This window comes from Xylocopa sonorina, chromosome 12, assembly GCF_050948175.1.
Source record: "Xylocopa sonorina isolate GNS202 chromosome 12, iyXylSono1_principal, whole genome shotgun sequence".
NCBI classification, from domain to species: domain Eukaryota; kingdom Metazoa; phylum Arthropoda; class Insecta; order Hymenoptera; family Apidae; genus Xylocopa; species Xylocopa sonorina.
The window spans coordinates 3,492,678-3,518,419 of NC_135204.1; the positions used below are offsets into that span (position 1 = coordinate 3,492,678).

Genomic DNA, 25,742 nt, shown 5'->3' on the forward strand with positions numbered 1-25,742 from the left:
ATACGCTCGCTGGTTAGGCTCTGGATTGCAACCCCGATCGAACGTTTACTTTGTTTCGTTCTCAAGATGGATGGCGGTAATTTTGACGTCCATTTTGAACGACCCAACACCCCAACCTACGATTTTCAAGTATGTATACTTCTGTTTCGAAGTATCGCATAAACGAGACTACTTCTTCGGAACTCTCTACAACCGAAAGAAGATCAAATCAGTTTTTTTTTGTTGGCAAACATTTAAACCAGTAAATGCTTCCTTTTCTGAATCATGGTTTAGATCGAACGCTCAGTATGAATCTCCTTTTGCTATATTTCTTACTATCTAGGAAATAGCCCCAGGACAAAACGAAAACAATTATGCATCGGTGATTGTTTGAAGTGATTTGATGCTTCATACTTGTGTTCACTTTGTGGATGCCTGGCTGACGGAAGGTGGCAGATTGATTAGGGTGGAGCTACTCAGCCTGGATGTCCTTGGCTCGATTTCCAAGGACATACGGTACAGATCCTTCTCGTTTAACAGCAATGATGGGTCCAACAGATAATTCGTTACCTTCGTTATCAATTCAATTTTGTACTGTGTCTGCTGAAAATGCCGTATTTCGCGAATCACGTGGGCAATCTGAAATACATTTTCTATTTTATTTTGGACCCCAATGAGATTAAATTGAAATTTAAATTAATAATCTCGTATCGTAACGTAACAACCTAAAATTTTGAAATCCTCACGTTACGATATGAGATTTTTAATTTAAATTTCAATTTAATTTGGTACATTCTTTTTATTGGGGTTTTTGCATTATTTATTGTAATTTGTTGCTTTTTCGTTGGAGTGCCATTTCTTTGAGGTCACGCACTGGCAATCGCAACTTTGCTATTAATTTTCATGCCGCTATTAATCTTTTTCTTTCATATGAAGAATATTTTCTACATTTACATATATGACAGATTTTAGATCAATTTTTATGCAAATTAATTCCATTCAAAACGTATTAAATAATTTGTGTGTGCACATTTAATGAGAATATGTGTTACAAGAGTTTTCATACATCCCTAAAATTTAGAATATTTGACAAAACACGAAATTTGAAAATGTGATGAATATTAATTTATTTGCTATCTATAAATTTTTAAACAATTATCATCTATTTCGTATATTTGTTCGCAAGAAAGCAAGTAAACCAAAAATGCGACTTTACATAAAACTCATTGTTCTGTTTATATTTATAATTTGGCTTTATTGGTGCCTTTATTAGTGTGAATAAAGCAATAAATTCTTTAACATTTCTAGAGGACAATTTTATGCATAAAATTTTGTATAGGAATTCTTTGTTTATATTTTCACATCTATTAATGCGCATAAAATATTTAAATTATTTTTACTTACTTAAATGTTTGAAATTTGAAAAAAATATGTGTTTTTATGCGCAAACTGCTATAACTGACTGTATACTTTACCACAGGAATTTTTTACCATTGACTTATTATAATTATTGCAATAACAACACATGTAAATGTGTAAATTACTCACCATTCGCATTTTCGAAAAATTTAAAAGGCCGTCTTCGGTCATAGTTGGTGTACCCTCCTCTATGAAAGAAAGATCGGTTAAGTATAACCCTAAATAGGGGATGCAGGGTGGGTCACATCGATGTAAGGCGTCCCTTAGATTTCTAAAACGTCCATCCGAAGAGACAATGTGTTGAAGTCTCTCGATCGTCTGTTTCGTCTACAAGTAGATAAATTAATTTATAAAAATTAGTTACATTCAATTGTAAATGTATATTTTATATGTTTGAATTTACTTATTAACCATAAACTATATCTTCTTGTATGGAGTGTACAAAAATTATTGGTGAACACCATTACAGACTGATTTCATATTTCAATGGAATTTTTGCAAAAAATATTTGTACAAAATTACCTTTAAACTTTATTTTTAAGTTCAATTTGGTTTCGCGCATCGAGGGTGAACTTCATAAAAGTGAGATATTTAACTGTAGTGTGTATTAAACATTATTACAAACTTTTAATTTTTCTAAATTCATAAATTCATTTTAAATTGGATTTTATACAAAGTGAGTGGAGAACACAAGCAAGAACTTCTTTCTTTTTAGAAGAAGTTCTTTTTTTCTGTTATTTAAATCAATTTAAATAGTCAATTTAATCAATTTCAAATTGTGTTCACAAATGATTCTGAATTGAGTAATAAACAAATAAGAAAATGGTATTTCTTTTCTGAACAACTACAGATTAAAAATTTGGAAAATTCTCTAGTACACCCTGTACTTTTAGATACTTACCGTTTTAGATACTTTTTCCCAAGTCTTCTTCAGCCTGAAAACGCTGCTATTCGTGAAAGCTGCGCAGATTTGCAGCACACCATTGTAATTGTGCAGAACTCTACTAATATCGGCAACGGCGGCCCATTTCTCAATTGCAGCGACCCTTGCTGACATATTGGATCGGCGAATTATCTCCGAAACAACTAACTGCGAGACCTCGTTAAATCTTTTTGTCATTAACAGGATGTGAGGGGCGCGTGTAGCTTTGTCGATTTTCATCCACGCCTGTCCAAGGAATTCTCTGCACATAAATGGTAATTCTCTGAAAACGTGGTCTTTGCACGTAAATTTCATTATGCAATATAAACGGCATAAATATTCAATTTGTACAATACAGCATTGCTCGCTTTAATTTAATCAAATAAATTAATGTGACCCGTTTCGACTTCCACCCCATTTCAACTTTGAATATTTTATTCTCAAGAACTTAATTTCCAGTTTTCAATTTTTATTGTGTAAATTAAAACGAGCATTTAGAATTCTTATTATTTTATGTAATACTATATGCTTCATTTTCTGAAGTTATTTATAAGAAAATAATTGTAAAATAAAATTGACTGAAATCTAGTTAGAAAATTGGGAGGGGAGGTGTCAATCGTATGTATTTTTGGTTAATTTATAAATCAAACGGTAATTTAAATATTTTTGTATATAAATGTATATACGCAACAATTTCTTAATTACTCCCTCATCTCATTACCATTATTCCTGCCCTCTCCATACTATATACATACACCTGGAATTAATTTCTGAATGAATCGAACAATTACAAGTTTCAAAACTACAAAATAACGTCTGTCTCTTGCTTTTTAAAGGCGCTTCGGTCTTATTTAAAGTATCAACCAATTAACAACATATTTATTTAAGTCTTTTAAATAGTGAAGGAACAGGACAAGTTTAGAATTTTATCTGTTAACGTTTATAAAATTAGACTCTTCTCAAGTTTCATTACTGATATAATTTTCCCACCATTATATAACAAAATAAGATTTTCTTCGGTTAATTCATTTGGATTACTCACTCGCTGGAAATGGAAATAAAAATCTTGTGATCCAAGTACGTCATTTGCTCCGCGATTTCAAGCGCAGATAGAGTCTCGATATTCTCCTTAGTTTGCACCTGAAACGTAAATAATGCAATGTCGTTGAAAATTAAAAATTTTTATATTTCAAGCTATAACTTAACCTAAATTTCAAAGAAACATTAGATACTGTATATCAGATTCTTAACATAATATTACATAATAAATTCCTCTTCCATAAACCTGTATTAACTATATATCTATTATTATTATTATTAAATTATAATAATAATAGAATGAAGACAGTAATATAATTTTATTTAATTTATAATAATAATAACAATAATAGATATTGAACCATCTCTATTGTTATTATAAAAGTTTCATGAGATCAATTAACTTACAACACGCCATTATGCAATTACACTATAAATTCCTTGCAATTTTTTTATAAATAATTACTAATATTCTGTGCATACGTACGGTGGGAGGTGTCAACAGCTTCTTGAGATCCACCTTGTTGCTCTCTGGTTCCTCTTTCGTGATCAACCTCAGCAGTTGGCTCGCTGCTTTATGCTCGGCTTGCAGGAGATTAGGGCAGTAGATGATGTCTTCTAGGAACTCGATCGTCAGATTCTTCAATTTCTGATCGGACTCGAAATCTTGAGCGTGTTTCGAAATCCAATGCCTCAAGACGTTCAACACCCTCATCGTGGCTGCAGTCGACATCACCGATTCCTTTCGTTTGTTCCTGTCTCGGCAGGAGCCACGATTGTTTCCATCGAGGCCCCTGTCCGGGGGATTACTCGATGCGGAGGTCGCGATCGCAAACGCTGTTGCAGCCATTGAAGTACTGCTCCTAGATATTTAAAACGGATTGTTAATTACCTCTCCACGTCTTTTAAATTTCACATTTCCTTCATTTATATTAAAAACGTACTAACATTTTATTTATATTTTTCCTAGTTACGTTCCACTTTTTCATGATGTCAGTTAACTTGTAAATTATTTAATCAATATCTTATTGCTCTTATAATATTTACCTGGTTCATTGAACTAAATAAAATTGGTCACAATTCATTTAAAGGATTCTAAAGGTTTCTAAAGACATTTGTATTATTTTACTTGCAATTTTTGCATATTAGTAGTATTTATGCAAAAATATTTTAATAGTACAGTATTCTGCAGATTATTGTAGACATCTTAGAATTGATTGGCAATGTAATTATGTAGCATATATTTGGTATGTGAATTTAAGAAATTTGTGGTTGAGCCTTGCCAGCTTTATTTCCTTCACTTTTCTATTGGAAAAGTTTGAAAAAAAAGCTGATTATTGTAAATATATGCAACAATAGTAAGAGTACATTTTTGTATTTTTTGTTTTGTACTGTAAAAATTTGGATCATCATCGCTAATTGCAATAAAATTTTATACCAAATAAAAGTAGGGTTGCTATGGTAACGGTATTGCATCATTAGTGACCGAAATTAATAATGATGCGTAAATTAAGACATAAATGTTCACAATCAGTACACTAAATTATAAGTTACTCAATTGATTAAATGAAAAATTTAACTTATCTAATCAATATCCCTGAAAATTTGCACGAATATCAGGAATGGACGTATCTACTTACCAATGCTACAAAAAGCTATTTTGAATTAAGTATTTCTATTTAACTCCATGAATTTTTTAATTACACTTCGTGTTATAACTCTTTTAGCTCTGATAATCATTTAATAGCGTGTTACATTTTTCGTTTCATCGCATATAGTTAATTTTTATATTATGCATAAATATTTTCTCGATCATTATTATAATAGTAGTGATCGATCAATTTCACATATTATTGCAAATTTAATGTAAATAATATAATATAAATAATTTAATCATTGTGAGTGTTATGAGCAGCGATAGAAAAGAGTTGGTAATTTTTTATGACTTCTAAGTAACGAAATTTTCAATATTTTAAATATATTACACATTACATTAAATATATTACACAATTACACATACGTTCCTATAAACGGGCTAAATAATTTTGCTTCAATAGACGAGTCTCTAATTCAATAAAAAATGCACGAAATTAATCTTTGTAACATTGCTTGATATATACAAAAAATTATTGTTCAGTTAATAATTTATTTGAAACTGTAACGTCAAATATTCGGTGCATGTGTCGCTATTCTTCATATAACAACGGTACCTAACTAGTAATTTGTCAACTTTACAATGTTTGAACGTAATTACTGTATTGCACAACAAATGAACATATCAAAATCCTTGCTTCCTTCCTAATTTTATAACAGCTAACAGAAACGGTAGTGAGCAATCACATAAAAGTGAAAAGCAATAAAACATATTCATTTGTTAGTTATCTACAAACTACTAAGCACATAATAAGGAAGTAAATTTTATTCTATACTCTTTCTATTGATCATTCGAAATATGCTGAATATGTATGTCATACAATTTTTATAGTAAATCATCCAAATTTTTAGAAAATGGAATTTTTGGAAAATTATAAATGTATTAAAGAAATAATTGTAGAAGTATACAAAAAACATTTGACACTTTAAATTTCATTTAGCCATTATAAGAAAATAATTTTTGTATATTGAATTTACTTAAGTTATATATTTTAGAAATAATAATTAATTCAGTCTAAATATTTAAATGTATAATTTCTCAATAATATATATATTTTTTATACACTATATGTTATTATTATATATTTGTTTTAAATATATATTTGTAGCTTCTTACTCAAACTTGCACGATTAATTAATTAAATAAATAAATCAGCCTATTACGAATGATTTTTAAAATCTAAAATCTAATGTGCACTAGTATGCATCTTGCAGTCTAGTTAACTAATAAATATCAGCAATGCAACAATATCGTACCCAGTTGCTATATTAAATATAAACGTGGTGAACACTATCACCGCGAACGTCAAGTGATAAGTGGCGTCTAATGAGTTAAAACTATTTCTATTTCGTTTAGCTCGCCGATGGTGCAGTGTAATTCTAAAAAAAAGGCATGTGATACAATGTTCGTTAAATATTTATAAAGTTCCCTTGCATGTAACGGACGAAAAGTTTTATTAAACGGAAATATAAAATAATACAAATTTTTGTATAATTGAATTTTAATTTAATTAAATTACTCATGCATTCAAAATTTTATTTATTGTTCAAAACTCATTACCAACCATCCAAGCAATTTAAAACTCTCTGAAATAGGAACTTTATAAACACATTATATGCTTCCTTAGAGAACATGTATTTTTACATTTCATTCACTTTGCTTTATCGAAGTAGTAGATTTCTGATATCTAAAGTAAGAGTTAGATCTTTGATTATTGGTTGTCTCATTATCAGATTGAATACAAAAACGTTGAAATATTAATTCTCAGGTAACTCTGAATAAAATATGTCTGATGAATATAGATTTTATTTACAAGATGTATAACAATTTGAAGTTGTATACTACAATTTCATACTAAAATCACAAACTTAAAACAAAATCTAATAAAATTATAACTCTTCAGATTTATAAAACAAAAATAGATTGAAAATTATAAAAAAACTGCGATTTTAACTATTTTTAATAATTTGTATCTCATAACAAGCATATTTTCAAAATATATGTCTTAAATTTTTATTCTGGACTGAAATAAAAATATTGTAAAAACCAATCGTCACTATTTAATATTTCGCAATTTTGACTGATTGAATTAAGTCGTTTGATATATCAATTTCGAAATGTAATTCTATTTTAAAGGATGAGGAAATGTGTTTTAAATTAACTATATGTAAACAAGATTTTCATGAAATTGCTTCATGTGTAATTAAAATTATCAGTATTTGTTATCTTCTCTCTCAGAACTCTAATTGTATAACGTATTTTATATTATATCGTACTTAAATTATCCGTAATATGAATTTATATATCGAGTAAGTCATTTAAATCAATTTCTATAAATGAAAAATGTTTTAGATAGAAGTTGAATGATTTTAAAAAAATCACAATTTATTTAGCGTTGTTTTTTATTTAGCAATGATTTACGAATTTAATTTCGTTTAGTGTGATACCAATAGTACAAAGTTTGAGCGATCCATCAACCCTTCATATAGTATTTCTTGCAAAATTTAAAATAATAATTTTAGAGATGTCTTGCATTAATCACTGTATTAACAATATACGAAATGCAATTTTGTGAAGTTCACATGATACCACAATGACGTCAGTGGTTTTCGATTGTAGCAAATCACATGGCGCCATTGTGACTTCACCGACTTACAGTGTTAATACGCTATAGAAAATAAATATACGTATTACGCTATATTTGATATATCGTGGTGGTACCTTCCTGTTCTTCTGGTTATATGGACTCATATGAGCTTTAAAATGATTAACTTCAAGATGGATGCTGATTACGTGTGTTGCAGCATTACATTTTTTTATATAAAACATTGCTAAACTGGTAATATTATTGCAATATAAATACAATCGTATAACGAAGAAGAATAATGAATTAACATTTGAAAGCTTATTGTATGAGAGTTTGTATATTTGAATTACATCCAAAAAATTTGCATTTATGGCGGATTAGCCCATGAAGTGCGTATATTTTCACTGCGTCGATTTTATAATACTCAGCTAAATTATTTGTAATACTTTGTTGTCATTTGAAATTAGTCAAACAAATATAAACTCTTCAAAAGAGTGTCTAATAAGAGAACTATATTTTATAAAAAATTACAAACTGAATCGATGCATATTTAAAAAAATATATCATTCTATTTAAAAACCAAGCTTGGTCTCTTTTTTATCTATACAAACTTACTCACATCAAGTTACGCAGATCATTTCACGTCTATCCAAAATATTTTTCAGTATTTTCAATCGTTTTTAAAATGTTTGTAATTGTCGATTTAAATGACTCATTTTTCTTGTCTTGAATAATGTGCAAGTTATTTTATGTGCGGTAATATCACACAAAATTAATATTCATGAGTTAATATCCATACCATGTAGGAAGTAGTTCATAAGTGGAGGTAGAACACAAATATAAAAAAATAAGTTCAAATTATCTTGACTATTCTTTTCATCCCTATTCTAACAATTCTTTTTGTCTCTATTCAAATCATTTAAATTGTATTATTGCATAAAATACCGATTCAATGAAATGAAAGCTTTAAAAGTAAAGAAGAGTAAAATAGTAAAAATATAACTGTTTTAATGTTTCCATTTAAGTTTGTAGACTTCACTCTTTAGTTTTTCTTATAATATTTAGAAACGATAATACGCAATAAATTAATGGTTTTCTTAATTTTTGACATTTGCAAAGTGGATTACACAAAATGATACACAAGCGTTCTCTCAAATGATTGCAAACGTCGATTTTTATTTTAATTATTTATTGTGCAAAATGTGTCAGCACTGATTGTAGACGATTCAAAACGATAACTACAGCGATTTAAAAAAAAAAAAAAAAAACAGTTTGTGACACTCTGTATGACTCACATGATACATAAATTGTATATATGTATTGCAATGTTGTATTGGTATCTGGATGCGTCTATAATCATTTATATGTACGCACAATCTGTTTTTGTCACTTTTGTGTTCTTCATCTCCGTCTCAACATATTTCCCACATAGTACATAACATATTCCATATAATTCAGACTTTTCTTTTGCAATAAAGTAGTGAGTTCAATAAAACACAATTTCCACACTTTAGCATTTCCGCTTCGTGAGAGTGCAAACAATAAACACAAATGAAAGAGCATACAAGTGAGTTCATGAGGCAGAGTTCACCATGCACCACGTACAGTGGAAAATTGCAGTCCTCCAAAAGCATTAATGATGATACTTACCAGATAGGTACAGGTCCAAAGCTATACGTGATACAAATCGCCATATGAAATACAATTGTATTAAAATAACTGAAGTAGTATATACATATGCACAATACCGCTCATAATTATTTGAACGACACAGATTTCAATACTTTATTCTTATTTTTGAAGGCAGAAAATGTGTATGCAATACTCTTCCATTGATTACGTCTTCTTTGCCTATTTGTTATTAAATTGTCATCCTCTGTATACATTTTTGGTTCGACATTGTATTGAATATTTTTCATTATTTTATTCTTTACAACTACAGTTTTTGCAATGAAATAGCAGTGAAACACACTGAATTCTATAATTTCTAAATGTATGACTGTATAAATATATCGTTCATCGTTACAGTTACCTCTGGTATATTATAACGAATAAGTTAAAGCACAAAATGGCTCTCTACGATGAAGACACATAATCGCCAATAGATTCAGGACATCAAAAACTACTTGCACCATAATAATATAATAAAAAATAACAAGTTACAAGTAATCTGAAAGAATTATAAATCGTTACACGAAGAAGGTGTGCAAGCCAACAGAGAAAGAAACATGTTGGAGCACCGGAAATCACTTAGAAAGAATTGATTCCCTAGATAGAAAAATGGCTTTTAGATGAAGTCAGTCTCAGAGATGAAATGTTAACCAGAAAACTATATTTTTCACTAATGCGATGAAACCAAATGGTCACTATAGGCTGAGAAACGTAAGAATACGTCGTAGAATAATGAGTGAAAGTTCTTTGGGTGAATTACTCGAATCGACTAGTGTCAAAGTTAATTGGCATGCTTAACACGTTGACGCAAATGACGTCTACAGTCGTCCTATCCTTGGCGATATGTAAGCAAATGATAGCTATAGCCGTCGTGTATATTTTAATCAATAAAAAAAGAGCAGTGTTAATACGAAGTGTACTAACACATACGCTTGTTAATTATTGAGTAATACATCTAGAAAAAAAGTGATAGCATGCCAGACAGCAATCGTAAAGTCAAAAAGGTGCGTCAACGTGTTAATAACAGTTACAATACTCGCTGGTAGCAAAAATGACGACATTTTGAACCGTGAAAACCTCAACATTTCTAAATGAATCAAACTTTCAATTGTTCAAATTTAAAGAGCCTGCAACTGTTGGGAGAAGATGTTAGAAACTTGTATAATTCTTCAAAATCAAGCACGGTGAAGATAGTTTTTAATGGTCTGAAGAAACTCATAGAAATACGGGCATTCCGTGATAAAAAAGATCAAAGATACATGTTGTATTCTCTAAAAGAAGATTAACGAATCGACTTTTCACTTTTTAAAAAGACATGAACCCAAGTCATGATTCTAGATTATGCCCATCATATCTGAAGCAACAAGAAGAAGAAGAAACTTTGAAGAGAAATATGTAACTGTTCCAAATAACCAAATCTGAATCTTATTGAACACTCATGCGATAAGGATGAAGAGGAAAGTAAAATCTATGCTTTCTTTTAATCAGAAAGACATAGGGAATTTAAGCGAGCGACACAAATTAATCGAAGCAAACAATTTATCGACGAACAATTTTCAAAATCTACAAAGCAATCTGGTTTAACAACAATTTTTATTTACCAGCTAGTACCACTTTGTAAAAAGCGTTCAAATATGTATGAGCAGTAGTGTATGCATATATGTATACGTGTGTGTACAGATATATATTCCGAATTAAGGAATTAATCTCATGTTGAACTTGAAACAGCAGACAAATGTACACAAAGTAAGCACCTCGATTTACAAATAGAAACGATTTACATTGCCATTAGAATTCTCATTATGCTATCAACAGAAAATATTACAAATTTGTTCCTCTACCGTTGTAATAGACACAGACACTATATGAGAAGTAGAACGATTTTATAAATAAACATAAATTCCCCATTCAAAAAGTCGTTCTGCCCCACAGAAATGAAAGACCCAATTAGAGAAATAAAACTGAAAATACAAATTCTAAATTTGTAGCTCATTTTCTTAACAGTGACAAGTAGAACGAAAGAAAACTTAAAAAAATTAAAATAAAATTGAAAAGACACTGGCGAGATGAAACTGAAAAAAGAATACGCTTTCTGGTTAAAGTAAGACGAAACGCACACAGAGTTTCGAATCGTTTCGTATGCAACAATTCGTAAATAATAAAGAATAGTATCGTTCGAATGAAGATAGAGAGATACGAATATTTTTGTCTACGAAAGAAAAGGAAGATTCATTGTAGGCGGGAGAAAACACGTAAGAATACCGAGACAAAGCACTCATGCGTAAGAAAGTGAAAAATACCTTTATTACAATCAACATTCAGTAGCGATACCGTGAAACGAAATAGAGATAATTTTTTTCTTTCTTTCTTTCTCTCTGGTTTAAAATACAAAACGCCTGTACAAATCAGTTTCTTAATTATATTCGAGGCACGCGGTCATTGGAGGCGTCAACCGCCATTTTATCGTGATATCATCACTATATTACTACCTGCGTTCAGCGAAATATATTTCACTGTCTTCGAAGTAACGTGCTACTGTTTTCTTCAGGCGAATACAGTAGCTGATTATAAAATTTCGCTCGATCGTACATCGTGGGAAACGAGACAATATCGTTTGATCGTCCGGAAATGAAAAATCCTCGATCGATCGACATGCGCACTCTTTTCTGTTTTTTTTCTTTTTTGTTTTTTTTTTTTATGATGTGTACAACAACGTATGGATGTAAACACTTAAACACATCAGGAATACTCGAACGAACCTTCGATGACTCTGCCGGGAGCTGGTTATAACTACACCAGCTTTGCTCGAACCCTGATCGTGTTGAAAATTCAGTTGTTGGGTTGTAGACATTTCGTTGTCTTGAATCGATCGTCTGCTGGCCCAATAATTCTGCAAAATAAAACAAGCGTTCCATTATTCAACAAATGGCATAACTGAAGTGTTTGTTAACAGTTCATCGTGTAAATGAAATTTAATGTAACATGCGCGTTATGACAATAATGCTTTAAACGTTTTTATCTATGGAAATTGAAAATTAAAATGACGGCTAAGGATTCCATCTTTGCAATATAAATGGATAAATCCTGGGATTTCATACTCATTGAAGAGTTACTAAATTGGTTAATAATTAACTTAGGAAAATTTGCAACTAAGCGAGAAATTTAAAATATGTGGAATGAAGAATTAAGGTGCACTCTTTGAAGCATGAAAATGATTTCTTATTTGCAATTCATCGAACTCCAATTGCCTTGAGATTAAAGTTTCTATGCACAGTCAAGGAAAATACAAATTTCACTAATTCTTATTTTATTGCAACGTAAAAATTGTGAATAAATTAATAAAGATCTTCTGATTAAGGAATATTCAATCCTTGAGCAATTATTTGCTATTGTATATCATAGGCAGACTTTTTCAAAATATTTACAAAAAAAGCAAAATGTTGAAATCAGTAAATTCTTCTTATAAGTGTGTTAAATTTCAGAATGCATTTGAAGACTAATTTACAAACGCATTGTTCACGATCCATCTTAGTGCAATTGTCATACCTGAATAAGAATAAATATAATAGAAAACGATTAACAGTAAATATCCACGTAAAGTATAAGAAGAAACTATTTTATTATGGACATACTCCAGTTATCGTAGAAATCGAGCTACTCCTTGCAGTAGCCGCAGGAGCGGAAGCGACCGACGCTCTGTGTTCGCTGTGGTGGTGTGGCCGTTGAGGTCTCTGCTGACTTTGTTGATCTTGATGACTCTGCTGTGAAACTTGCGGTTGGGTAGGAGGACTTCTAGTCTCAGTTGCTGGCGCAGGCTGCTTCGCTTTCTCTTGTACACTGATTTCTTGCGGTGTCTTCTCTGTGGGTGTCCCTTTAGGGGTCTCGAAAACGTTTACAGGTGTTTCTTCTTTTGCTAACTTCGGTGTTTCAGGATCAGAATCGACGTAGCTGAATTGTCCATCTATAAATATTATTTTACGCTTGTAACGATAAAGGAGAATGGCAGAAAGTGGCCAAGTTTGGACCTGGCTGGTATAAATTGTTTTTTATGGAACACATCTCTACTGGTCTTGAGGAACTCATAATTATTCACTCTGGAAAATTTTAGGAACTATGAAACGTATCATCTGTAGTGAAATTTATTAATCGTTGCTACCTTCCTTTGATGATAATCTATTAGTAATATAATTATTCAGGAAATGGTTATATTAGTGTTGAGAAAATACAAAATTTGTATCATTTTTATAATTAAAATAGTAGACCATAATGGAATTAAATATTTGTCAGAAAAATATAATGATGTTATAAAGATTGCGTTCAAATTGTAGAATATTTAAAAATATTCAATACTTCTTTAGATTCTCTTGGTATCTTTTAAATTCTAGAGCCTCACGTAATACTAAGGTAAATGATTATGGGATTACTTTTAGAGTTCATATGAGAGATAGTTTTCGAAAAAATATATGAAACGTATTTCATTACACTGGTCATAATTCCTATTGAAGGGATATAGAGGGATTAGTATACACAAAATACTTAATATTTTACAATGTTGAGGATGGATATATTACATATATTTTTGGGATATATTCGAAACTAGAGGAAGTAAGAACAAAAATGTTTAAATTGTGCATTTGAGAATGTGGAATTTATTCACATAAAAGAAAATGTTTTAAAAATATTCTTTAAACTTTTTGGTATTTCTTTTAGAAGAATAATTTCTCTAATCGGTAATAATATGTTGGCTTTTACTAGGTGCTGATTAATATTGTCGATTAATTATCTCGTTTGTTTAATAGAAAATTAATTAGAAATCAATTTATGTGAATATACTGTCTACTGTATGTGAATTATTGGGAATTTACCAAATTTTCAAAAACAATTATTAAAAACCATGCCATTGTTATACATTTTACAAACAGATTTGAAAATACTCTACCAGATTAATTCAACATAGAAAGAATTCGTTGGCAGTGTTATTGTATGTTACGATTTCTAATTAGAATTACTGTTAATTAACCATTACTGCTTTTTATTATTTATCTCAGTAACTTTCGATGATTATTAATGATTATTTATTCATAACATTTAATTGCTCCTATTACCTAAAATAATGGAACAGAATTTACATAACACATGTATATGTTATATACTAAGAATAAATGTTTATTACAAACATTATTACTGTAATTAATACAGACCATATATTTAAATAACAATCAAAAATGCCCACCACTTTTAATATTGTCATTGAAGTAAAAACAATGTATTCTCGAAATTGAAATTAAAAAGAAATAAATGAAAATTAGCGATGCTCGATTTCATATATAATTATTAATAAATAGCTATTATAAATAATGTTTACATTTGTTAGTCCATAACATTTTACAGAAAGCATTCAAATCGTGTTTCCTGAAGTGACTTTAAACAATTCTTTCCCTTGCCATGAATGTTGGTTATGGCTGTTTTTTAAACAACTTATTACTAAACCTACTAACCAATCGCAGAGCACATGCAGCGGTCGAGTTCTCGCAGTAGCGTTGGGTATGCGTCGCCGGCAAATGGCCGGTCTCGAACAAACAAGACTGCATGTGTCGAAACTGTGTAGCGTGTTGAATCAGAGCGTTAGGCAAAAATTAATAGCAAATAAGCAATAAAAAAATTTGCTCAGCTTTGAAAGTACATCCCCTTAATATTAAAATTATAGATTACACTTAATTGTTTGCAGAAATCAATGATAATTCATATTGCAACATTAAAAAATAAAAATAAATTATATCTTTAAAAAAAAGAGTAATCGAAGCATAAGATTTGCCATGTTGTGACTTAAATCTTTATACAATATTAATGCTTATTATTGTTACAAAATGTACGAAACAAAATTTTTATAAAAGTCAAGTACAATATAAAAAGTATATGTAAGGAGTATATATTAGTTTAAGTTTTAATTTTATGGGAAACTCACCGTCTTTCGGAGTATCCGTGGCCACAGGTGTATCAGTATCTTCAGAAGCGCCACGGGAATAAGTAGCGCCATCTTGAGGACTTCGATCTGATCCAGAACCGGAACCTGATCCCGTGGATCCGACCAGCGTAACGGAACTAAGATTGCTCGGAGAGGAAGGTGCACTGATTACTGTATTATCTGAAATGATGGATTGTTTTTATCATTTGTGACGAGTGAACATATATGTCGTAATAGAACAAATAAAAACAGGAATTATTTATTAGTAGAATGTCAGACATTAAGTGGAAACTACTACCAAAGGCGTACTATGTATAGTTTTGTTGACATATATATATATCAGTTGTTATAATAACTGACATTCAATTTTTTCTTTAAATAATATAGTTAATCTATCATACTACAACAATAATTTGTTAAAAAAAGTAAGTAAATAAATATTATTTTTTATGTGATATAAAAATATTGCAAATACAGTTTATACATTTGAAAATTTCCAAAATGAACGCATCCTGGGAAAAATGTTAAGTACCAAAGTTTTATAATTTTGAGAAAAGAATACAAGTTTGTTAATAGTTTTAAAACTAATACAAAATGGTAGTTATATTAAGCAAATTTAATCGAAATAGCAATCTTAACTAGATATTTGAAAGCCATGAAAATTAACGAGTTTCTTATTTTTAATCATTATAATTAATGAATCTTTCGTATTCAATAATTAAAGATATATTTAATGAAGTAAACTTTCTGCTTTAGTTCTGCAGCTTAGAAGTGGAATGTATATAAAATACTGTATGATATAAACTAATACTTGTATGATATAAACAAAGCTTATTTAATTTTTTAATGACTATTATATAAGAAAATAAAGAATATTAGTTATTAGAAGTTATTGAAGAATATTAAATACAAAAATACTAGAATAAGGAAACAAAATAGCGCTTCTTTCAAATAAATTTGAAAGCGTACAAACAATTGAAAAATAAATTGTATTTATCCCTTGAATCCATGAAACCTTTTCAAGATACGTTGTTTTCGAAACATTTGATTTCAGAAATTTTCAAACGAACATCCTGTACGGTACAAATGCATAGAAAGAGACAATAACATTCCACAAACAAAATTAATACACACGTACAAATATTCAGATTAGTTTCTTTTTCAAAGATAGTTTCACTGGATACGAAAACGAATTTGATCATTTCCATCAGTTATTCTATGATTTCTATCGCTCCTTAAGTGATTTATCTGAGAAAACACGAACCAACGACAGAAAATTGTACAGTCTCCTCGAAGCGTTGCCTTACCCGTTAGTGTTTCAGAACTGGACGAGACAGCAATGACTTTCGGTATAGTTAAATGACAGCCGTCGTCTTCTTCTTTCTTTTCTTTGTTCACTTGAATGCTGACCTTTCGTGGTGTTGCTGGGGATTGGGAACCAGCGGACGCAGTGGACGATTGTATAGTAGGACTTCGTTTTATAATCGGAGGAGCTTCCGAAATCAAACCTAGTGGCGGCTCTTCGTCCACTAAAATAGTGATCAATCGATAATAACAATTATTCCTGGCGATGTGAATAAATAGAAGTCATAGAATAACTTTCCGTATATTCCTTGCCATTTTATAATCCACGATTAGTCAATTATACTTATACACGTGAAGGCGAGGAATTATATATTTCAATTGTTGTTTGCACTATTTTAGATTTCATTAAATTATAAACGTAAATTATTAGCAAGCTGTATAAAATACACTTAATTGCTTAGTTTATTATAAAAAAAAAACTGATTTCGTTAAAAAGAAAAGTGTCGCAGTCTTTTACAATTGGTGACAGATTTGCTACTAATGTTCTAACATGCAAAACTGTTACTTATAAAAGCGATTACACTCTACTCAATCAAATGTTTCAATAATTAAAATATATAAATAGCTGTAATAACTAGTTTTTTGTAAATATATGTAATACTATTGCGAACACCGTGTACAATATAAATCATTCTGTTGTCTGCTTGGAACCGTTCAAGATCGAAGGACGTTCAATTCTTACCAGCTGAAGACATCAATCGTTTGGATTAAAATGAGGGATTCGTCACGATCTACAATTTGTAAACTTTATCCTCGTAGCCATCGTTTATAGAAGCATGATCACAGAGTTGTTAGAATTAAGTATGATCTATGAGACGCGAATGAAAATATTGGTGTCAGAAACAGGATAAGAACTGAATCCATGTCCAAAAGTGATATGTCTTTACAGAATATGATTCGAGGTGAAGGAAGATATTGTAGAACAGTATGCAGAGCAATGACGGCAATGGGATAGTTGATAAGAAGAAAAGCACGGTAACGAATGTAAAAAAAGATGCTACAAAGAAGAGAATATACAGAAAGAATTGTTTAGGCTAAAAAACATCATTTTGTAAGAGACCACATCCAAGAAATAGAACCCTAAAAGCGAATAAAAGGGCACAGTGGTGTGGATGTGGACGTAAGATCTTGACTTGCAAATTGGAAGAGCCTAAATTCGATTTTCGATAGCGCTTTCTTATTCCTTCTTTGATATCTACAGCCTCAATGCGTGATTACTCTGTACTGATAGAAGAAACAGGCATAGAATATCCGAAAACAAATGTTGTGTCAAGATGGCCAAATAAAAGAAGAGACTTAGGTCTTCTGTTCGCCCAATGGATAGTTGTGTGCTATGTGAACATAAGTGTAAGAGAAGGGAGAGGAAGAAAAGAGAGAATGTTTCCTCCAGGGCCCAGTGGACTCGACAGTAAGGCTTCCAAAATGGCGGAGCTTTGTTTTAGACGCGTGGATGTTAAGGACAGCCTCAAAATTTCGTTCGAGTAAAAACTAAAAGAGAAAATTTGAGAAGTTCTGTTAACCAAAAGTGAGGGGTTTGTTAATACATAATACATATATTGCGTTTAATTGTCAAAGGCAGCTAAATGCAGGGTGTAATATTAGGAAAGATGCGATTGAATAACACCAGAACTTGTAGTAAGATCTGGTATATATTTAATGAGATATAATAAGCTACGTTTCCTAGTGTAATAGATAATTTACCCTTTTTGTATCCACTTCGCCAATATCCCTTCGAATTAAGGGTGTATCCACCGCTACCGGAGTCACAGGAACCGTGGCTCTTTGCTTCACGGCTGTCGCTTATTTCGGATCCATATCCTGTATAAAAAAGAAGATTAAATTAAATAATAATTAATATGTATGTAAATAGAAAAAGAGAAAGAGTTTCAAGAATAGATACAATACTTTCTAATAGAAACATTTTATGTTATTCTATTCTAACATAAAATAATATATATAATATATATTAAAAAATGATATTAATTATCATAAAACAATTACAATTTTATGTTAGAATAAATCATTAGTTTAAATAAAATAGAAAAAATTTTAACATTTTTCATAATTTTAATTTAGATCTTTTTACTGTTTTGGAAGCTGGAATCTTAGTAGGAAAATATATTATTTTTAAATAAAGTAAGTGACTAAAATTATATTAATGAAAGTAATACCAGAAACTGAACTGGCTCCACTGGTTCTTCGCGGTGAAACGCAGCTTCTCCTTCTGTCATCCACATGCAATTGTGAGTCCGTTGTACTTCCACCTAATACATCTAAAGATCTAAAAAGATGATTGTTTTGTTAGAAAAATCCTGAGCGGTGCACAATGCTGTATATTACAGCTTTTTATGTAACCATAAATTATTATCGCAACGTAGGAATAAAACTTATTATTGATAAATAACTCTTTTGAATATGCAATAATTTAAATTATATACATTTTAATCTATCGTAAAATAAATCTGGTTTTATTATAGTATTTTATTTACTTATTGAACCACATTTATTTTTGTTCAGAAGGCGAAAAATTGTGATCAATCACACAGTTTTCGTTCAGACAAGAGAACTAGAGACGAATAATCGTCATGAATAAATTGCTCAATGACAATGTAATGATATAATATAGTGCAGTGATAGATAAAAATGATAAAAAATATATATAACAAAATATCTTAGAAAATAAATGATTTAAATGATCTTACACAAGAGAGCCACTAGGCATATCGACATCAAGTGGCTCGGCTTCGTAGAACACTTTCTTCAGAGCTTCCAACACGGTGACGCCATCGGTGAATACTCGATATGTTAACAGGAACGTATTAAGGAAATCTATGCTGAGAAACCGTAAGTCTGTAAGACGTTGAAGTAGACGTTCAGGTGTGGCTGACCGTATGTGTGGGACCTTGCAAGAGTTCAAGGTCCTGCTAAATCGAATATCCACGTCGTCCTTGAACAATTTTGGATCGTTCCTGATCGATTGAGGCATCGTGACGGAACTGGTGTCCGACAACGAGCCTCGAAGTAAATCGTTAAAGTGAACGTTGTCCATGCACTGGCTGATATCGCTGATCCAAGCAGCTTTTTCCTGCATTTATTAAAAATTATTTTTAATTAATATTCTCAATTTATACACAATTGATATAAATAATAGAAATATGATATAAAAAAAACCTATAATAGAAATATGGGAGTATTCTTTAAATGTATTTATTATTGTTTTTCTCTATTAAAATATCTATTCCTTTTAATTCTTCACATAGTTTTTGATACATTTAAATTTGTTATGATTGCACGAACAGCGTTAAAACTATTGGAGGAGTTAAGCTTTTGAAATTGATCTTTATTTGCGAGACATTTTGTCTGCAATAGCTATTTGTATGGATTACCTGAATAGTAGATGCAACGAGGTGCACTGTAACTTGGGGTCCACCAGATTTAATGTTGAGTATTATCTTAAAATCACGGTTTTGCAGTTGAGTGCTGGCACTTCCGCTACCACTTCCGCTGCTTTCGCTGATACCGCTGGACATCGAACATACTGACAGTTCTAAAATCAGTTCGCAGTCACGGCAGTACTACATTAATTACATGTAAAACAGTTAACACAATTTCGCACAAGACAGATCAGCCAATGCGTGGAACGTCGAAGTTGCAGCTGAAGAAGCCGAAGAAGCTTGAAGTGTTGCAAATAAATGTAAATCAATTAGAAACAGTAAGGTAGAGAATCCTAAAGGAAAGCAGCTGGTTACAGGTTGGCTACTGTACAAAATGGAAAAGAAACGTAGATCGTTCTTCAGCAAATAATATGTACATTGCTAATCATATAATATAATAGTTTTTCTACGCAATTCGATATAAATTATTAAAAATAATTAATTAGTATAATAATATAATTAATAAATAATATAAAATTTAATTTTCGATAAGGCTTGTATTAATGTCTTCTTTATGTATATAAATTGAAACCAGAGAATTTTTGCATATATAAGGTGTTTTGAGATTCGAAAGAACAACACTTAATTTATGAGATTATTTCAAGCATTATTTTTCCTTTGCCACTTAAGAGAGTAGTTAATCGAATATTTGGATTCTAAAGTTTTTTACTTAAAATTGATGCATAATATATATATTTATTAAATATATTTAGATATATATAGATATCTTCTACTTTGCAATATTGATATTAAAATATCTTCAAATTAATAATTTTTTGCAATTAATATATAAATTCATTATTATAGGAAATGACAAAAAGTGCGTTTAATTTTTACTCAACTTGTGCATTATACATTACAAATTGTATACCCTCTAAATTTACTCAACTTTTATCTAAATCAATTTTTCATATTATCAAAAATAAAGAAGATTATTAAATGAAACAAAGTTACATTTATCACACTTTGTACAAGTTTATAAGAATGTAATTATTATCACATTAAAAGACAATAATAACTTTCAATTACTCAGTAATTAATTATTCATGAACAAAACACTTGTATTTTGCGAATAATCGCACAACACCAAATTTATATTAACGTTTGACATAATCTACCTTGAATCATACACTTCTGAAATACATCGAATATTTATCGTGTACATTTCTGAAATAATACTGCTTCTTAAAAATATACAAAATGAGCTTTGTACAGAATGTACTAAACAATAAAGTGTAAAAATAACATAAATTTTTACAAAGTGATAACACGATACTGATTGCCACTAAAAACTGCTACTGCGACCTAAAAAACTGAAGTTTAATTATAAAAACATGCAGAGATTACACATTGCAGACTATGTTAGCATCTAGTCATTGGACGTAGCTTTAGAATGCCTTAATTAAAGGATAATTGTATTGTAATACCGTCATCATCCGCGGCACCCTGGTCGTTGGGATCCTCGACTAGCACCGCATCGGAAAGGGGTATCTTTCCGATTTGTGGCACGAGATTTAAACGACCAATATCGTCCGTTTGACGAGTTGTTAGTAGTAAATGATTCGAGAAAAGAAAGCACTGTCTGACTGCTTCTTTCTCTCCTCCACCTTTGCCACCAAATGTCGCGCTTAATCTACTTCGAGCTCCTTTTGGTTTGTCTAGGATTTGGATAAGCGCACCTGAAACAGATAAAAATTTATTAGTGCAATTGTTAAATGCACGCATTAATAAATAATGGAGAAAATATCGAATAAATTATTTAAAATAGTAGAATTATTATTTAAAATAATATAAACAATATAGATATATTATTCTACATCCCTCACCAATTAGAAATTGGACAAAATTTTAATATAATTTTTCCAAATCTAGGATTTAATTAATTACATTAATATTTTTCAAGAAATTCCCTGACACCATATCGTAATCACACCATATCGTAATGTGACAATAAACATCCTGCCGATTTAAAATTTATCAGAATTTTAGTAAATTAAAATAATAACAAATATTTGCAAAAATAGAGTATACTTTTTCAAAGTATGAGAAATATTGAAAATTATAGTATCTCAACTCTGGTTTTCTATTGTAAAATCATAACAACGCAATATTCAAGCGATTAAATATATCTAATTTACATTTCTTTGTCGTATCAATGATTTAAAATCCTACACAATCCTCATTGACTAGAAAATGATGAAAAATTTGGCACCCACTTACGTGTACCTTAATTCCAGCGAAATATGCGTACTTCTCTTTAGAACCTTGCACAACAGCATTAAAGAGAACGAAAATATGTAGCAATTATTCGACTATACGCGATGGCCTCTAACGATACAATTTGTACACTTTCTTGGTCCCCGTTTTCTCGACGGAACGTCTATGAAATCTAATTCCCACGGCTGTCAATTAAATCTACGCGATCACATTTTTCAAGGCGCGCCGGACAGCACACTGATCGAACTACGGAACGACATTCGTGGATGTTGCTGTTTGTCCGCCCTTCGTCTCCTTAACAATGTGGCACAAAACTCTCCAATAGAGAATTAGAAAATCTTCGCGAATTCTCGCCCCTTCTCTGTAAACCGTTAGAAACGTAGAAAATAGACAATTTCGGTGGAAACGCCAAGGAGAGACATGTTACAGGTGGGGCTTTTCCTATTCACTACAAAGGTGAAAGGACGTTTGCGTAGTAGCCATGTGATGCGATAGCAAACACGAGGAATCAGGGCCGTGTCAAAATACGGACTTAGACGCCTTCTTTACTCTTCGAACGAGGATTCTTCCGTTCGAGTCGTTTCAAACTATCCCAACGACATTTAAAGCTTACCAAACCTAACACATAAATTATTTCATTAACACTGTTAATAAGTAAATTGTAATTCACGTGATTCATAATATTTTTCAGGCTGAAAGGGATGATCAGAGAGAAGAAATCGTGTTTCATCGAAAAATTTGTTTAAATGTGTATTTTGTTGAACACATGATTTCGAAATTAATTTGCAAGGAAAATTGATTGTGGAGTGTTTAGTAATTTTAGTGTTTAGTTTTAAATAATTTGTGAGGTTGCTAGGAGACAGCCCTGTTAATAGGGGTTGCGCATGATCGAACAAATTCAGCGTAGATTACGTGCACACGAATATACAACCCCATCGATTCCGGAGCACGTATGGGTGCGCTTGCGCCCCTGGCCACCAATTTTCACTTTTCTCAGGGTCCCCATCGAATTTTCGACTGGAAGTTCATGTGCAGCTGAATCGTGTTAGACTTTACCGACTGATGAGAAGAATTTTCCATGGCTTTCCTGGTGGTCTAAGGTGAAGGAGAGATAAACTATCGATAGGGTTGGCTTTCTGAGCTTCTTGTGAGAGGAAAAAGTAAATCTCTGTTTCAAAAGGGAGTTCGCGTTACCAACGACTGAAATAACATGAAATTGTGTTCATATTCTATAATGAATTGTAGCTGCAACTTTTGAGGTAACGATTACTTTACTTGAAGTTTCTATTACTGATGAATTTCACTATTTGATTGAGTAATCACATTATAGTAAAGAAGTAGATTACTCCTCGAATGTGTAAGGACATTTGTACAGCTATAATGAATTCTTAAAAAGTATTACTCTATTTTTTACACTAATTTATTTAGTGAATTAATAATAATTCTAAAAAATAGTTATGTAGTTTACAGAAAAATTAGGAAACTGATTTTAACAAAATCAGTTGCTCTTGCAGAACAATTAGTTGCTCAAAATAATTGAATGGTTTTATTATTCAATTTAATATTTTTAGAATATATTAAATGTATGTATGTAGTAAAATTGTATTGATTATGATTTTCTTTGAAATGTACCACAACTGTGTTCATATTTTTAGCGATAATGTATGCATATGCAAAGTATGTTATAACTCAAATTTGTACTGTAAATTTGTAATGTAAAACAGTGTTCAAATAACTACCAAAATGGTTATCAAATTAAGTTAAGTTAATTATTAAATAAAATAAAATTATATTACTTATGCACTAGAAATCTAATTATTAGAACAACCCTTAACTGATGAAAACTACCAAAATCAAGATTTCCTTTTTATTTGAGATTAGTATTTTAAAATGTGAAATCAATGACAATAGAATTATTTGAGGATTATTATTATTTAGAAATGTTCAATTATTCAATTTGTAGAAAAATAATAATTTTATTTAAATGAACATGTCTGGCATGTGTTCACTTAGAGAATGCCATAAATGTTAAATTATGCCATTCTCGAAATGATTCAATTCTAATTTAAAATAATTTAAATGGAAGTAATCATGTACATAAAAAGAAAGAATAAGATTCCTCACCCTGTCTGACGAAGACTTGATTGACGTCCAATAAAATATCGCAGCCCTCTACAATCATTCGTTCTACAGCCAAGTTCTTTCGTAAATTCTCTGTTTCGCTGACCTGAAATAATGTAGCTACATTAATAATTGTAAATACTTTTGGATGATTAAGAACGTGTAGTATAATTAGCAAATTAGTGAAAGAAAGCATGGTATTGAAAAATTAACTTAAGAAAATAAGATTAAGAATGTAATTGCTACCTCATCGTGGATTTGTCTGGATAAATCTTCCAATTTTTGCCTTGCATTTTGCAAACTCTTCCTTTCAACGTGATCGTACGGAGTATGCGCCAATATCTCGTGCAGCGTAATGATGTACCTTGATATCTGTAATGAAAGTGCAGCAAATTATTGTCAATATTTATTTAGGAACTAATACTCAGGTAAAGAAATTCTAAAATTGTTTCTATCTAATTCTACGACCACAGTATTTATGATTACAAACATTTTCTTTCTCTTTAGGTTTTTTTAATTAATCTAAAAGAATACAAATCTATACATTTATAACATTTTAATTTTATATTTATAACATTCATAATATTTTTTCTGTAAACTTGAGTGTGGTAAAAATTAAAACTGGATAGGAAATAACGTACCTGCTCCATAGGGTATGTTAAAAAGGTCTCGAGAGAACGACCACCGCAAGCAGGTTTGTTCTCCAATCTAGTAAGAAATGCAGCGAACGAAGGTGATGATTGTTTGCATTCAGTCAGCACTTGAAGGCTGTAGTGATGATTTCTGATGTATTCTTGATAAATTGACAACATTGGTAGTAACATGTCGAACAAATCGCCTGAAAGCATAAAAAACAGACTCTCAAATTTTATTAAAAACTAAAATTTTATATAAATACAATAAGAAAAGTTTCTTTACTATTAAACGTTAATGTATGAGTACTTTTTGTGCTTTGCAAACACAGGAAAGGTGTGATATATATGACAAAATGATTTACAATTAACGTACACACTCAATTATTTTTCAATTTATTTGGGACTACGATAATAACTGAAAATATTTAAAAATAAAATAATAATAGTAATAAAGTGATAATTATTCCTCTATTGTTTATTAAATGTTCAAAAGTAGAAAAAAATGACAAGATCTATTGTTCTGTTAATTCATCTAAATCAATATTATTCTATCTTTATAATATAGTCCATTCTGAATTAATCAAAATTGAAATTAATTGCAAATAGAAAATAACCAGAAACCATGCGACTTAATTTAATGTTAATTTACAGCAAACTGAAACGATTATATGAAGTCAATGCTGTACAAGGAAATAGATGGAATGATGGATGAATCCTTCTTACGAATGTGTTGAA

General features: G+C 30.5%; 1 protein-coding gene across 5 annotated transcripts in view; it reads right to left on the reverse strand.

Annotated features, from left to right (window-relative positions):
• Positions 1-270: 270 nt before the first annotated feature.
• LOC143429885 (ras-specific guanine nucleotide-releasing factor 1) overlaps positions 271-25,742 on the reverse strand; it is a 106,904-nt gene continuing 81,432 nt past the window's right edge. The window contains exons 8-26 of one of the 5 annotated variants that reach the window (XM_076905719.1): positions 25,014-25,210; positions 24,619-24,744; positions 24,376-24,478; positions 21,462-21,713; positions 19,987-20,138; positions 19,303-19,685; positions 18,772-18,881; positions 18,302-18,418; positions 16,543-16,764; positions 15,236-15,415; positions 14,769-14,870; positions 12,903-13,231; positions 12,030-12,160; positions 9,250-9,270; positions 3,846-4,221; positions 3,363-3,460; positions 2,300-2,582; positions 1,528-1,725; positions 271-618 (exon numbers count right to left, since the gene is read on the reverse strand). In XM_076905719.1, the coding sequence (XP_076761834.1) occupies positions 400-618; positions 1,528-1,725; positions 2,300-2,582; positions 3,363-3,460; positions 3,846-4,221; positions 9,250-9,270; positions 12,030-12,160; positions 12,903-13,231; positions 14,769-14,870; positions 15,236-15,415; positions 16,543-16,764; positions 18,302-18,418; positions 18,772-18,881; positions 19,303-19,685; positions 19,987-20,138; positions 21,462-21,713; positions 24,376-24,478; positions 24,619-24,744; positions 25,014-25,210 (3,599 nt within the window). In that variant the 3' untranslated portion in view covers positions 271-399. Of the gene's footprint in view, positions 619-1,527; positions 1,726-2,299; positions 2,583-3,362; positions 3,461-3,845; positions 4,222-9,249; positions 9,271-12,029; positions 12,161-12,902; positions 13,232-14,768; positions 14,871-15,235; positions 15,416-16,542; positions 16,765-18,301; positions 18,419-18,771; positions 18,882-19,302; positions 19,686-19,986; positions 20,148-21,461; positions 21,714-24,375; positions 24,479-24,618; positions 24,745-25,013; positions 25,211-25,742 lie in introns of all 5 variants that reach the window. The other 4 variants (XM_076905718.1, XM_076905723.1, XM_076905721.1 and 1 more) reach the window with 4 other exon arrangements.